Below are 14,834 nucleotides of genomic sequence, written 5' to 3' on the forward strand. Positions count from 1 at the left end.
GGACACCGTAGTAATCAAGCCGTGTGGAAAATGCTACTTTAGTCATGTTAGTAATTATTATGCAACGCACACAAACTTGATGTAATCAAATTTATATAACGAAAATAAAACTGTTTCATACTATTTGTATTTATTGAAATAAAATATATGTACAACTGGTGGACTTAACACCATATTAAATGTTTTTATCAAATTAGTCTACACTAGTGTCATATATTTCCGCTGTTAAACATAAGGGCTTGCATTTATGTGTTTCTGTTTGAAGGATGAGAAAGGTAGTGTAATTTCACGGTGCTGTGGCAACACTTGACCCTATGACACGAAGCAGGCAACGCGCGCTTGACACCCATACTGTTGTAGGCGTCCACAAGCTGTAGATCACTTACACTCAGGTGGACCTGTATGTATGCGTAGAAGTGTATAAATAAAATGATAGCTAAGTATGATGGATCGCAAACATGTTACATTACATGGCAGTTTGTAGACAATTGAATTGATATGGTGTTTAAACACTCACATATATTATATATGTGTATATTGTCTATCCTATCACAATGACTTTTAAAACATTGCAAATGTTGATCAAAGGATATTTTGTTGCATTAATGGTGAAGCCAATGCCAATAATGTTTGCAGCCTTACTTACAGTCAAACAACGACCGACAGACTTAAAGTCTGCCTGTGTCGATTTGCGCATGCCACCTTAATATTGACCAACTGTAGCTATGACCAGATATAACTAGATAATACAGATCAAATGTCGGCCATTTTATAGGTGGTCTTCGATCGATAAAATTCTGGAAATGACTTTGGTGAATTTGAGCTCGACTATTTTAAACCTGCACACTGGTTAACACGACAGACTACTTGCCACGATGTCGATGCGACTACTTGCCACTAGATGTAATCTAGAGTCGTAAATGTAAAGTCAGATGCCTTTAGGCGACTTGAATGAAAATCTCACTGGTGTCAGATTTTTATTCAAGTCTTATGTGTTAGTGTTTTTTAGCAATAGCATACTCGAAAATAAATGTCGAAGCTCGACTACTCATGTTAATCATTTATATTATTGGGAAACATGTAAAAAAATCTGAATGATTTAGTTACAAATATATTGGAATTAAAATAAATAAATATATTGGGACAAATCACACAGATTGAGCTAGCCCCAAAGTAAGTTCGAGACTTGTGTTATGGGATACTAACTCAACGATATTATATTCTATAACATCATCTATCAGGTAAGCGTTTGTGAGTTTGTGACTTTGTGAATTTGTATGTTTGAGGTTATTTATAAATATATACAGACAAATCACACAGATTGAGCTAGCCCCAAAGTAAGTTCGAGACTTGTGTTATGGGATACTAACTCAACGATATTATATTCTATAACATCATCTATCAGGTAAGCGTTTGTTAGTTTGTGACTTTGTGAATTTGTATGTTTGAGGTTATTTATAAATATATACAGACAAATCACACAGATTGAGCTAGCCCCAAAGTAAGTTCGAGACTTGTGTTATGGGATACTAACTCAACGGTACTATATTTTATAACAAATAGATATATAGATAAACATCCAAGAATTGATTTCGTAATTTTATTTTGAAGATCTGATTCATGAAATCTTTAAAATGTACTCGTATATGTAATAATAATTATTATAATATTAAACTAGTTTAAGTACATAAGTCTCTTCCAGTAGACTTAGAAATCTATAAGCCAGTGAATGTAAGGTCATGTGTGTAGTCATATATCGTTATCTAGTATTATACATATCATGAAGTCTCGAGAAGCTTTCTGCATCTTAATTAAGTTCCGTGGAAGCACGTGGATATGATCAATAAATCTCTAATAAAAAAAATCATCTTGACCTTATTCTGGTTCCTAAGAATTGATGTTGTTATTTATTTGTTTACAAATGTTGGCTGGAAGAAATTACATTTTAAGTACGAAAAGTATTTGAATAACTTGTTATATCTTATTACTCCTTTGTAAATTAAATGGTGCAATAAAGACTTCAACTATCCAAAGTCGACGAAATAAAATACATATTATTAGAAGCGGAGTATTAGTACATTATCATCGTCATAGCCATTTTAATGTCCCCACTTTAGACCTTCTTTATACACACACAACAATAGATTAGGTATATTATTAGATAGATTAAATTTACACTTAAATCATCAAATTATCCGTGTGTAGTTTTAAAGATCTATTTATAAGCATACATAAGGAGAGACAAACAGCGGGAAGCGACTTTGTTTTACACTATATAGTGATATATAGAAGGATGGGAAAATCTTCCAGCAGACCCGAGAGAGGAAAGAGGAAAAAAAAAGCGTTATGTTACTGACTGAGTGACTAATGAGTCAGTCTTATTTTTTATGTTCCTTTATAGATTGCTTTTACTAATAAATTTAAATAATTTGTAACGTATTTCGATCACTTATCCAAGTCACGGTAGCGTGACTCTAATAGCACATTTGTCACTGAACTTGACATCACGATGCCAGCCACAAATAACGACTTTACAAATCTTTCCCTCTATATTGTACTGCCTGGAATACCTCGTACGATATCATTTAGTCAAAAGTTTATTTTAGCTCAAAGAAATGTGTTATATTTTGAAAATTTAAGAGTGATAATTGATTTAATTAAGTTTATTTAAAGTCAAAGAAAAATGTTTAGACACAGATTTTGAAAGTTTGAGAGTTGCAAATAATTTAATTAAGATAGAATAAAAATTTTATTCACTACCAGTTGTTGTGTACAATTTTCATCTCATTATTATTTTCAAAAATAAGTTAAAAAGCATGTGTAATATGTATAACAAATCCATTTAAAACTACCAGTTATGCCAAACAAATTGTGCCAATTGTACCAACGAAGGGAAACCTATTATGGCTTGGGGACCAAACTGACAAATGTTTTAGGTCTAAAGGTGGTATGTTAATAAATTCTAAGAATATAACAAATAAGACGAAGATCTTGTCAAACTTCAATGAATTTATTGACATTAAAATTTTATTGGCACTCGAGTGTTACGTGTTGTTAAGTGTTGAAATGAAATGAAATGATTTATTTACGTGAAACATGGTAAAAGATGTAACAGATAATGTAAGGACCAACATGTCTGGACATCAAGATGGCGTGTAAAGTAAGCATGTTAGCAAGTAATACTTGGACAAATCAGTGCCTGTCCAGACTACACAGTCTGGACAGGCACTGATTTATTAATTGTGAATAATAAAGTACACACATTATTATTCACAATTAACAATAATCAAATAGCGAACCGGGCTTAGGGTATAAATAAATAAATAAATATATTAGGACAAATTACACAGATTGAGCTAGCCCCAAAGTAAGTTCGAGACTTATGTTATGGGATACTAACTCAACGTTACTATATTTTATAACAAATACATATATAGATAAACATCCAAGACCCGGGCCAATCAGAAAAGATAATTTTCCATCATGATCCGACCGGGGATCGAACCCGGGACATCTCAGTTCAGTGGCGAGAACCTTACCAATGCGCCACCGAGTTCGTATACATCTGTATTCGCGTTAGTTTACATCGCGAGTGCGCCCAATGTCAATGCCGAAGCACACGATCCGTCTTTAGCGGTCACTATTAAATAAGTGCACTTTTTGTCTGTTCGTCATTCTTCTTATGGAATTAATATGTTTATGGTCGTGGTTTCCCTCACATTGAGGTTTGTTGTCATACATGTTTGCACAACTGTCAACTTTAATTATTCTACTCTTAGCCTTTCAATATTTAACTTTATGTTGATACGAAAAATGTCTGTTTTTATTTTTGTCAATTATGATGATAATTTTCTTAGAACTTTAACGAATAATCACTGTATTTTTTGGTCATAATTTTCAATACAAGGGGGCTTGTTCAAGAATACAGTGACTCTTTCTCTTCTATAAAGAAGATATTCAATGCTACAGTGTAAATTATCATGAAAATTTGAACAAGACACTTGTAGCACTCACCGCGGATGATAACTCTAATAAATAATATATAACCTCTTGTGGCGGCAAGTTACTTACTTTACTTTTGTAATTATGAATGAATAAAGGATTTATTCAGTCGAACTTACAGTAATTTACTAGTGAAAAGATCCTTTTATACATGTTTTATACGGTCGTGAGAATAATTCACATAGGTCAATGTGATACATGATGCAGATGGTATGTTAATCAACTCTTGTAGCACACTTAGTCGACAACGATTTTTGATTTCATATTTCATAAATTCGTCTGAAATTTGCTTCCATTGTTGACTGGATTAAAATAGCGAATTACTAATTACGAACGAACTACTGCGAATTGTATGTGTAAATCAGCGAAGGTGATTTACTGCATAATGGACGGAAGCGGAAGTGGACAGTTGACACGCGCCGGCGCAGGTTCCGAAGTGTACAGTCGATAAGATACTATCGTAAGCTATACTATATACTGCGGCGCTGCCGACGTGCGGCATTGACTTATGTAGATCACTTGAGAGTTGAGACTAACCCTCCTCTTCTTTTCGAGTCGAAATGATCAAAATCAAAGCATTTACTAATTAGATAATTAAAAAACAAGCACGTGAAAAATCGCCTGTAAAGTCCCGATGGCAGTCTCATTATATTAATTTCAAATGCATTATTTAATTTATGATTATGTCCGTTATTTATTGACATCAAAAATTTACTCAAAACGAAGTCCACTGCAGACTTCCAAAACCCAAGTGATGAAGAAACAGCACAAAAAAATCTTATTTTACATTTAAATGGATACGTTTACACGTTGTCAGAATCACGATATTTTTATATTATATACAAAAAATTACGCAAAATTCTTCCTATACAAAAAGGAGAATAACAATGCCGACCTCACATACATTTTCGGAGAAGGTTAATATTAAAATAATAATAATAGAACTGGCGACTTTATGCAGGCGAGTTGTGACATTGTACGGTGCCCCTAAAATTTCAGAATCCATACCAATATATCCGCAAGGCGAAGCATAATGCCGACTACACACTATCGACGAATTCTGACAGACGCCGACGCGAATTAATAAACATTGCGTAGTTTGTATGAAAGCTATTATCTACCTAAAATGAAAAAGCAGCAATGTGTGTTGAATATGCCAAAATTTGGCGAACAGTTCTGTGATAGCTTATAAGCTGGCATAATATAATAACACCTATACATAATAACACCTACATTGACTGTTATTGATTTTTACCTTATCCGTATTTGATTGCAAAACGTAGTATCAGTAAATGTGACATATTAACATTTTTATTGTAGTATGTTGACCTAGCCCCGTTCAGCCTAAATTATTTATAAGAAAAAAGAGTTGTGGCGTCGTTATGTTTTTTGTTAACTATTTATGTGACTCGATTATAATAGTTAAAAAGTCATATGTAGAAAAATCTTTTTGAAAACAAATTTATATTAAAATCAATAATATCTTCTAAGTTGTCGCAGTATTTATTTATTTAAGATTTATTGCAGATAAATACAGTATCTAAAAGTACAATAGGCAGACTTCATGCTATGGGCATTATCTAATTCAATTCAATTCAATTCAATATATTTATTTCTCCATAATTATTGTTAGTAATACAAATCCTTAAAAAGTAATGTTAGTAATTATATTTATTTATTATTCTATAAGTATGAACTCCGTTTTGGGAGGATACGCAGGTTGGTCCATTGCTCAAAACACGAACTATGAACCAAGCCTGTTACCACACCCAGGAGACTGTTGTTGCTGCCACGCACCCTGTTGTGCACAACAGAGAAGCCACCCGCTTTCGTATTATGGAAACCGTAAATTATTAAACTTATATTCAACCTTTGGGTCATAAAAGATTATATAATTCAATCTTTATTTATATCGACGATCGTTTATTTCAGGATAATCCTAACGGGTTTGTTTGCAAATACAAAAAATATATCTATTAAATACAGTATCACATCTTTATCCTTTGCGGGGTAGACAAAGCCAAGAGTTGCGAAACTCGAAGGCTACGTTTAACTGTATGGTGCACTTGTTGGTGGAATTCAGATTAAATAGTGACAAGTTGCACGTCGCCTATGAGAACATTCTTACTAAGTTTATAGCCCTTTCCCTTGATTGACTTTTACAATATACGCGGAGAAGCAACTGGCGCATTCTATTTTTTTCCTTTCGGTCCAAAGAAGTATAGAGGAAAAGTTAATGAATCAATAAATTTAAATAAATGCAATACAAATTAATATTAGTTACAAAATGTTATAAAACAATATTTCAAATACAAAAAATAAATGTTTACAATGTTTCATACCATGTAGAGGTCGCCATATCTGCACACCTTCCAGAAGCCCTTAATGTTCGCGAGCATGTTGCGCGCGCGCCGCTCCCCCCACCGCGCCGCGCTCGAGCAAGACGCCGCGCGTGCGCACCGAGCGCCCCTGTTAACAAACAAACAATTTTCAGTTGTTACATGTTTCTGTATGTTTTTATCTAGAATTCCTATTACAATTTTTATCCAAACATATATTCCCTTGTCGGTATTCTGACTAATACAATATTCTGACTTAACTCGACTGATAAGATAGTAATTTAAATGAATTTAATGAATAAAACTTTTGATGCCGTTAATTTCTCGATGTTTGCTATTGCATCAAAATATGGATGTGACATGACTTTTAATTTCTGTTAAAATAGTTTATTTTAATGAGTAGTATGGACTATTATTGTGTGGTTTCTGCCCTAAACTGATGGTCTAGATAGTTAAGATGTAGTCGTTAAAAGCTTCTAACCCATACTACTCTATATTCTCCCGAGGATATCGTGCAAGCAGCATTATCAGGGAGAATTGACGTTAGGCAGGCAGCTGGCCTTAAAATCGCAGCAGAATATTCAAAATGTTAAGGCTTATTTTTACGTTGACCCCAAGGCGTCACAGCCGCGAATGAAACGCGATGCGCTAACGCGAAGATGAGAGAGAGTATAGAAAGTAGGGGTAATTACCCAATTGTATTTTCCTCTTGGAAAACTGCAATATCCATGTAATATAAACAGAAGGCATAAAGTAGAAGAGGCGAACACTTGTATCAAGTGTCTGTGCAGTGCAAAATGTACGATATACTATATTTATATTGCAAAATACCTATTTGTAACTTATCTTTATCTATATTAGATTTCACTCAAGTGCCAACGATCTAGAATGATCTGTAATTGATTCGCGAGATAAATATGATGCAAATATACTTGATGGCTATTGTTACCTATTTGTAAGATAACAAATAGTACCATAGAATCTATTATCTATTTTAAAAAATATTACCTGGCGCCAACAGTATTTTTTAATATAAGTAAATATAGTTTAACGTCAATATTGCATATATTTTTTTAAAACAAAATCATTTTATTACGACCAAATGTCGAAAGGCAAGAGTAGCTGAACTGTAGCTGAAGTCTTATCTTTGTCATAATAGTCTAATTAAATATGTATATGATACACAACAAGTTCATTTTGATAAGAAATATTTATATGGTATCTCTATATGTACAAACTAATGATGCATTGCGTAAAATGCCAATTTTTGCAATTTGCACAAAATAGGAACAAATCATTAGACATTTACTAATACAAAAATAATTTAATTTGATATAATTTAATGTGTGTGCATAAATGTATTTAATGTTATTTATTAAGAGCGATTGCCATGTATATTTTGCATCAATTTATGAGTCTTAGTTACTTGAACTAAAGTTATTTTATTTTATTTATTAGGCTCTGAACAGATTAGTCATTTTACAACTATGAACATTTGAACACTTTGGTGATTTTAGTTTTGGTCCTACCGGAGGGATTCTAACACTGCAAAACGTGTTGGGTTGTGGTATGAATTTAATCGTAACACTTGTGACGTCATTATTGACGTATATAAACATGTTTTCCAGACTCAGCACCAATAGAATTCGATTGATGTTTATTATAGCTATAGTTATTTATAGACATATTTGGCAATGGGCCACTGAATTCGTCTATATTTTCTACGGAAGTGACCCGGTCTTGAACCTACACTTTCAGATATAGATTGTTGTAATTAGACATTGAATAATATATATGTTTTTCAACATAACGTAAGTATAACAAGCGGAGATTTTCCATATGTGACCTGGGTATGTTATCAAAGATTTTGTTTATTCTGCGTATCTCGTGATAGTTTTAGAGAATCTAGTGGTATACTAGCTGCGAAGTACCGGGGCTTCGCTTATAACTTACTTTCGCATTTATAATATTAGTTGGGATGTAATAATAATAAATTTATTTATACTCTAAATAATAAATTTATTAAAATATATTTTTTTTAATCGTTAACTTACTATAGTCAAGTCTTAATAATATTTAACACTGCAAGAAGAGACGCTAAAAAACTGTCTCAATCGTTAGCCGCCTGCGAGTTTATACAATTGTCATAACAATGTAGATTTATAACATTTGGTTTTTTATTACCATTCGTAGAATCTATTGCCATGGTCGGTCATCGACATGAAAAGCAGCATAATATATACAGGAAATAAGATTTAGATTGTAAATGTATGAACTAGTTTTTGAAATGTCATTTTTTCTAAATTGATATCAACAATCATATCATAAGTTGATGAAATATAAGACATATTGTCGTGTGCGTGTTTGTGCAATGTAAGTCAGACATCTACAGTCGGCTAGGCATCAATAAATATCAGTATTGTTATCACCATCTCGAGATGTGTTATCAAAAACTGACATTGGTTCAATACGTTTTGTTTGTTTTGAAGATTTCTATCTGTTTCAATATCCTTGTTATTAAAAATAACCTAGTTACACAATTATTAGTGTCTAAATGTTGTATTATAATTTTTCATTTTATCTGTGTTTGTATGAATACATGGCAAGATAGAAAATAGTCTGAAACTCCTGTATGTCGCCATAAACGTACTTCTTCGTGCTATGTTGTTGTCTGTGATCAATTACTGTGAGATTACTGTGTACATGAAATACATTCGAAAAACAATATTTAAAAAAATTGAACACGCTGGTATTTACAGCACTTGTGAATCGATGATTTTTAAAATTTTGCATGAGACAAAAGAACATAATTTTTTTTCTGAATTCTCGTAATGAAAGCAGTCGCTAGCGTTCGTGTGCTGAGTTGTAACATTGCACGTATAACACAATATTTGTACATACAACATACATTGTACATATAACATACGTATTTGGCTCTGTCTACCCCGTAAGACGCAAAGGTTGCGAAACTGTTATGTATAGCACTTGATAACTTTGAAATATCATTTTACAGCACACTGCCTATACATTGGGCTGCTGAAGCTTCAGTCACTTGCAATATAATCTGGTAGACATCGACACTCAACTACAATTTACTGTTTATTTACCTCTATCACGTCATATTTTTTTTATTATGAAACTCGCACGTGTTTATAAAACAATACTATTGTTCTTGTATCACTTGCCGATAGAATGAAATGTTCAATTGAATACGTGTTTGGTATAAAAAAGATAAATATTTTCACTGTAATTGTTGATTCTATTAAATTTTTAATTGGCTATTCCGTTCGCTATTTTTTTCTCATGATCGTCTTTATTGGCTCACTTTATTAACACTTTATGTCAATCAACAAATGTTTCTTTATTGTGAATACCTGTATGCTGAGAAACTGTTTATATAATAATATATAAATTATGTGGATAAAGAACATTTATATATTGACTATTCAGTATAATAAGTAAATTAAAAACGTTTGTATTTCCTCGCTTAAATACAAAATAAATAAGTAGACATTTTTAGAAATTACCAACAGTTACTTATTTTGGTTACGAGAATTTTACAGTAAAGGTTCTAAGGCACTGCATCAACTCCTCCAGGACGTCCAAATGGTGCGAAATTGCCTTTGTGTGTTAATAATATGAACAAAAATGCATAATAGACATGATATAATGACGATTCTTAAATGCATTAATTAAAAGCCGTACTCGATTCCCTATTCCTCGTATTGTTCTCAGGGAAGCTTTTAAAAAAAATGTGTGAACGGACAATGAAAATCTATTTGCGCTTCCTCGCGTTGCTTCTTCTCAAAACTGGCACTTCTCCAAAACCGATAACACTGTCACAAATTCACTGCGAATTTTCCAAACAAATGAGACACTTACTTCTCAGAAAACACAGTGTTGAACGAGGACATTATCAGCACTAATCAGAGTGGGAAAAGTGTCGCGAAAAAAATAATGTTGTCGACAACGACAGCAATCATATCGATAAACGTAACCGTGAACCGTGAGAGATGAGACGTGACGAATCGCCGATTCTGAACAACACTCGATAATAATAAATTATTTCTAGCGCAGTCAACGATTTCATTTTCGTAGGATTGTTATTGATAATGAAAATTATTTTGTATCAGTAACAATCTTTCGGGGTCCACCTGAATTTGAGTTATTTATCCTTGTATATTTATTTTCAGCTCGGTTTTACTGTTTAACGTCGTTATACAAACAGTAGCGCAGTGGTTGTCACTGAACCGAGAAATCCTGGGTTGGATCCCCGGTCGGGTCATGATCGAAAAATGATCTTTTTCTGATTGGCCCGGGTCTTGCATGTTTATCTATATATGTATTTGTTATAAAATATAGTATCGTTGAGTTAGTATCCCATAACACAGGTCTCGAACTTACTTTGGGGCTAACTCAATCCGTGTGTTTTGTCCTAATATATTTATTTCTATTTTATATTTATTTTATTTATGTATTTTTATTTAAAATCAAATAAGGACATTAAACAAAATAAAAGTACAGAAATGAAAATAGATGCAGATATACGTGTATTTTTTTATATATAAATAAGATATGGCTCATATATAACCCTTTTCTATATACACGAGTCATGTCTTGATATCGTATGTCGGTCTGTGGCATCGTAACTCTTAAATGGATGAACTTGTTTTTGATATATTTGTTTTTATTCATATACTGTCGTGTTTCGTATTTATTTAAACCAGCTCGTTCCTTTTTGTTTCGTACTAATTAATTCATAAGTTGATTAATATTAATAGCATTAGATCACTATCACTCGTCAATCAACATGACGCTAATTGAAATATTAACTGTGAGTTAATAATGTGATATGACAATAAGTATGAATCATATCATATGGCCAATATGATTCATACATTTGTAAAAATAATTTGAATTTTGCTAAAAACCCCATTTGCACTAAATGCATAGAATTATAATTATTTTAATTAAAATCATTACGGGCAATAAAATTCGATAAAGGAATCAACAACTATTATTATGGTAAAATTAATTGTACTCACTTGAAATGGGAGAGAGAACTTTCCACAATAGTCACAATAATGCACAGATTTATATTCGTTTAAAATGTTCCAAACAAACAAATCGCACAAAGCAGCTTGTAAAACAAGAAATTTTCCTAAATTTCCACAGTCACAGCTTTTACGCGGGAAACGATCCGCCGCATGAGGAGCTTGCGTTCAAATTTAGAACGCACGCCACGTGCGCACGCGACTTTGTTTTTAATTTCCCAAATTTACTGCCAGCATTGAGTTGTAATGTCAATTTATTTTTTTTAATATTTTTTTTTATTGTAAGGTTATGTCACATCACGTTTGGGACCGGCGGTCGACTGTTTTGAAAAGAGCCCATATGTTCTTGACCTTGCGCGATTCCACCGCGTACTGAAGTGGCTTTTCGTTCACTCGCCGTGTTTTATAACGCTTTATTGTTGTCATAACTTTTACCGTGCGCCGCACACTGATAATGAGTGCGGTCCGTCTGTCCGTCTGTCTGTCACCCTTTTGTGGCGCTACTGCCCACCAGTTGTAATTTATGAACTTCGAATATGCTGAATACTATTGTTAGGACAAAGAAGATTATATACATATTATAGATCAGTATTATTACAAATTGATTTTATAATGCGTTTTATTTTATTCCGGAAACTAGAGTTTATATATGGACACATGCTATGTTTAATAAGTTAGTTAGTTATATAAATTTATCAATAGAATGTCTGAGCTGTCTATCTAAGCTTTGAAGGACAACAACAACTAACAACAGCTTGTTGTCAAAAAACACAAAGGACTGTATTGTTTTCAAATAAGTTACAGATACAGTACCACGTCTTTACCCCTTACGGGGTAGACAGAGTAAATAGTTACTAATTTAGACCACTTTTAGCGCGAAATTGAGATTAAAATTGTAATATGTTAGCCTATGATAATATTGTTCAGTTTATAGCGCTTTCCCTTGATTGACTCTTACAATCGGCATGGTGGAAAATGTTACCAAAAGCCTGGACAAATCGTTAGTATCATTACGCACTTAATATATTCGCATTTATATATACAGTTGCTGAATGAGTTATGTCATTGATACTTCCATGTTATAATTATCTTCACTTAGTGTCGCTTGACGATCCAGAGTTACAGCTAATTGGAAAATTTTATATTTTATCACATCGCATGAAATGTAATGTGATAATAATATATTCAAACGGAAATGGTGAATTAATTTGTGACGAAACATACAAAGTTTCTGCTGTCTTAAGATATTCGTGGCAAAAATTAAATAATTCGAATTTTGTGATGAAATATATCCTATAGTAATCTTGGATAATGTACCTTTCTAACGGTGATTGAAGTCGGTTCGGTTGTTACGGAAATTACACGCCCCAAACATACAAACTCTCAAACGCTTACCTCTTTATAATAATAGTATAGATATACTACAGTTTTGTTAAGTACTTATATATGTATTGTTCTATATATAAAGGACAACTAATGACATTGACGACGTGATGGGACACCGGTGCTGTCACACACAATCTGCAATCAGAAGTGATGATTAGCGGAAACCGCACGGCTTGATTCGGATTTCAGTAGGATCGCGTGTTAGTCCATGTAAATATTTTAGTTATAATTAAGTATATTTGTTTTTTTTTTAATATTAGGCCCTGACGTATCAAAGAGTTGTTAAAAGCACCGTCCTCATACTAACTTATACCATTATCCTCGACTCCATTGACGACCTCGGTGGCGCAGTGGTAAAGTTATTGCCACTGAACCGAGAGGTCCCGGGATCGATCCCCGGTCGGGTCATGATGGAAAACGATCTTTTTCTGATTGGCCCGGATCTTGGATGTTTATATGTATTTGTTGTAAAATATGGTATCGTTGAGTTAGTATCCCATAACACAAGTCTCGAACTTACTTTGGGGCTAGCTCAACAATCTGTGTGATTTGTCCTAATATTTATTTATTTATATACCTTTACAACTTCGACAATAAATGTCTGGCCATACCGTTTCCTCTCAACCCTGGCAGAAGGTTCAAGCCCAAGAAATGCTGGCTTCGTGTCGTTAAAGATTATCACGTTCACGCAAAATGAAATATAAATAAATAGGAAGGCGAATGGATACTTTGAACGCTTAAATGAAAGAGAGTGTAACAGAGTGGTGAGAAAATGATATTATATTTAATGTGATTATATTTAGTTTATTATTATATTTAATAATAATCCAAACAATGATATCCAAAAAATAGAATCTCTTATTTGGATATATAATAGTTTAATATACAGCCTGCCTAGAAACAACTGTTTACATACAGGCACTGGCCACCCATATGGTAATAAAGAACATTGTTATCTGTTTGCTTCCTCACCTGAAGTACAGTCTAGAGCGAGACAACACATATAACCCTGTTCCACCATGGCTGCGCCCTTAGACATTGTTCAGATAAAAACTTTTTTTTCAACGGTGTCAAGGTAAAGTCTTCGATTCATTTCAGTCTGTGTGTTTTAAGTCTAGACCCATTTTGTTCATCGTCAAATTACTTATTTATGAATAATAGACGACACACGAAACACGCCTAGTCTTTTTGGCGGTCGTCATACTCTAGCTAGTCATGATAGCCAACTGAATTCAAATAATAAAAATCTTTTTGTCCATAATAATGTTCAGATTAGCTATCTATGACATAATCGCTAGTAAGTAAAAAGTAATGATATACTTAATTTAGATGAAAGAGAGAGTCCTTAACTGCTGGCTTGAGCTATAAGAGAAGACCGAATTCAAAATTATTTATTAAATTTACGATGATATACATCACTTAATGACGTCAAAAAAATTACTTAAAATAAGTCTACTGGCGTCTTCCAAAGCGCAGGTGAAGAAGAAGCGGCGCAACAAACTTCACCGCAGCCTTTTCTCCAAGGACGTCAATTAACAAAATATGTAGGTCTTATACATATTAAAACAGGCACTGCCTACATTAGACGCCAGTCTCCAAGATACTGCGGTCTTATCGGCATCCTTATGATTGCATTGTGCTGTTTATGTTAACTTTATTGGAGAAAAATAAATACATTTTTACTTATTTTACTTTTTTTTTTACTTAAAAATTAAAAATTTACCAAGCTAGATATAAAACAATAATAACTTGTTGGTTGCACTCCTTTGGCCAGTCTTATATCAATATCGATACGAATATATATATATATATATGTATGTCTGTACATTTCACAAGTCGATAAGGAGTAAATAGCCTGATAACAGTCAGGCTGTAACTTTCTCAAGAATAGCTGCCGATTGTTTCCAGACATCAGATATCATTATCAGTGAGTTATGCTGAGTAGGTCGTTGTGTCTAGGGCTGCCACACATCCCGTTTATATCGAACTTTCACTATTTACCGTAATTTGACAATACAGTCGCGACGTAAAAAAAATATTGACAAAAATTTGC

General features: G+C 33.1%; 2 protein-coding genes across 23 annotated transcripts in view; one reads left to right on the plus strand and one right to left on the minus strand.

The window, feature by feature from the left end:
• The window catches only part of rg (rugose), a 397,734-nt gene that overhangs the window by 347,098 nt on the left and 35,802 nt on the right, over positions 1–14,834 (plus strand). The window lies entirely within an intron of this gene.
• The window catches only part of LOC128678839 (facilitated trehalose transporter Tret1-2 homolog), a 38,716-nt gene that overhangs the window by 5,639 nt on the left and 18,243 nt on the right, over positions 1–14,834 (minus strand). Inside the window, exons 1-2 of one of the 3 annotated variants that reach the window (XM_053760693.1) lie at positions 11,387–11,784; positions 6,345–6,471 (exon numbers count right to left, since the gene is read on the minus strand). In XM_053760693.1, the coding sequence (XP_053616668.1) occupies positions 6,345–6,401 (57 nt within the window). In that variant the 5' untranslated portion in view covers positions 6,402–6,471; positions 11,387–11,784. Of the gene's footprint in view, positions 1–6,344; positions 6,472–10,223; positions 10,345–11,386; positions 11,785–14,834 lie in introns of those variants that run through there. The other 2 variants (XM_053760692.1, XM_053760691.2) reach the window with 2 other exon arrangements.

The sequence above is a fragment of the Plodia interpunctella genome, chromosome 20 (assembly GCF_027563975.2).
Source record: "Plodia interpunctella isolate USDA-ARS_2022_Savannah chromosome 20, ilPloInte3.2, whole genome shotgun sequence".
Taxonomy (NCBI): Eukaryota; Metazoa; Arthropoda; class Insecta; order Lepidoptera; family Pyralidae; genus Plodia; species Plodia interpunctella.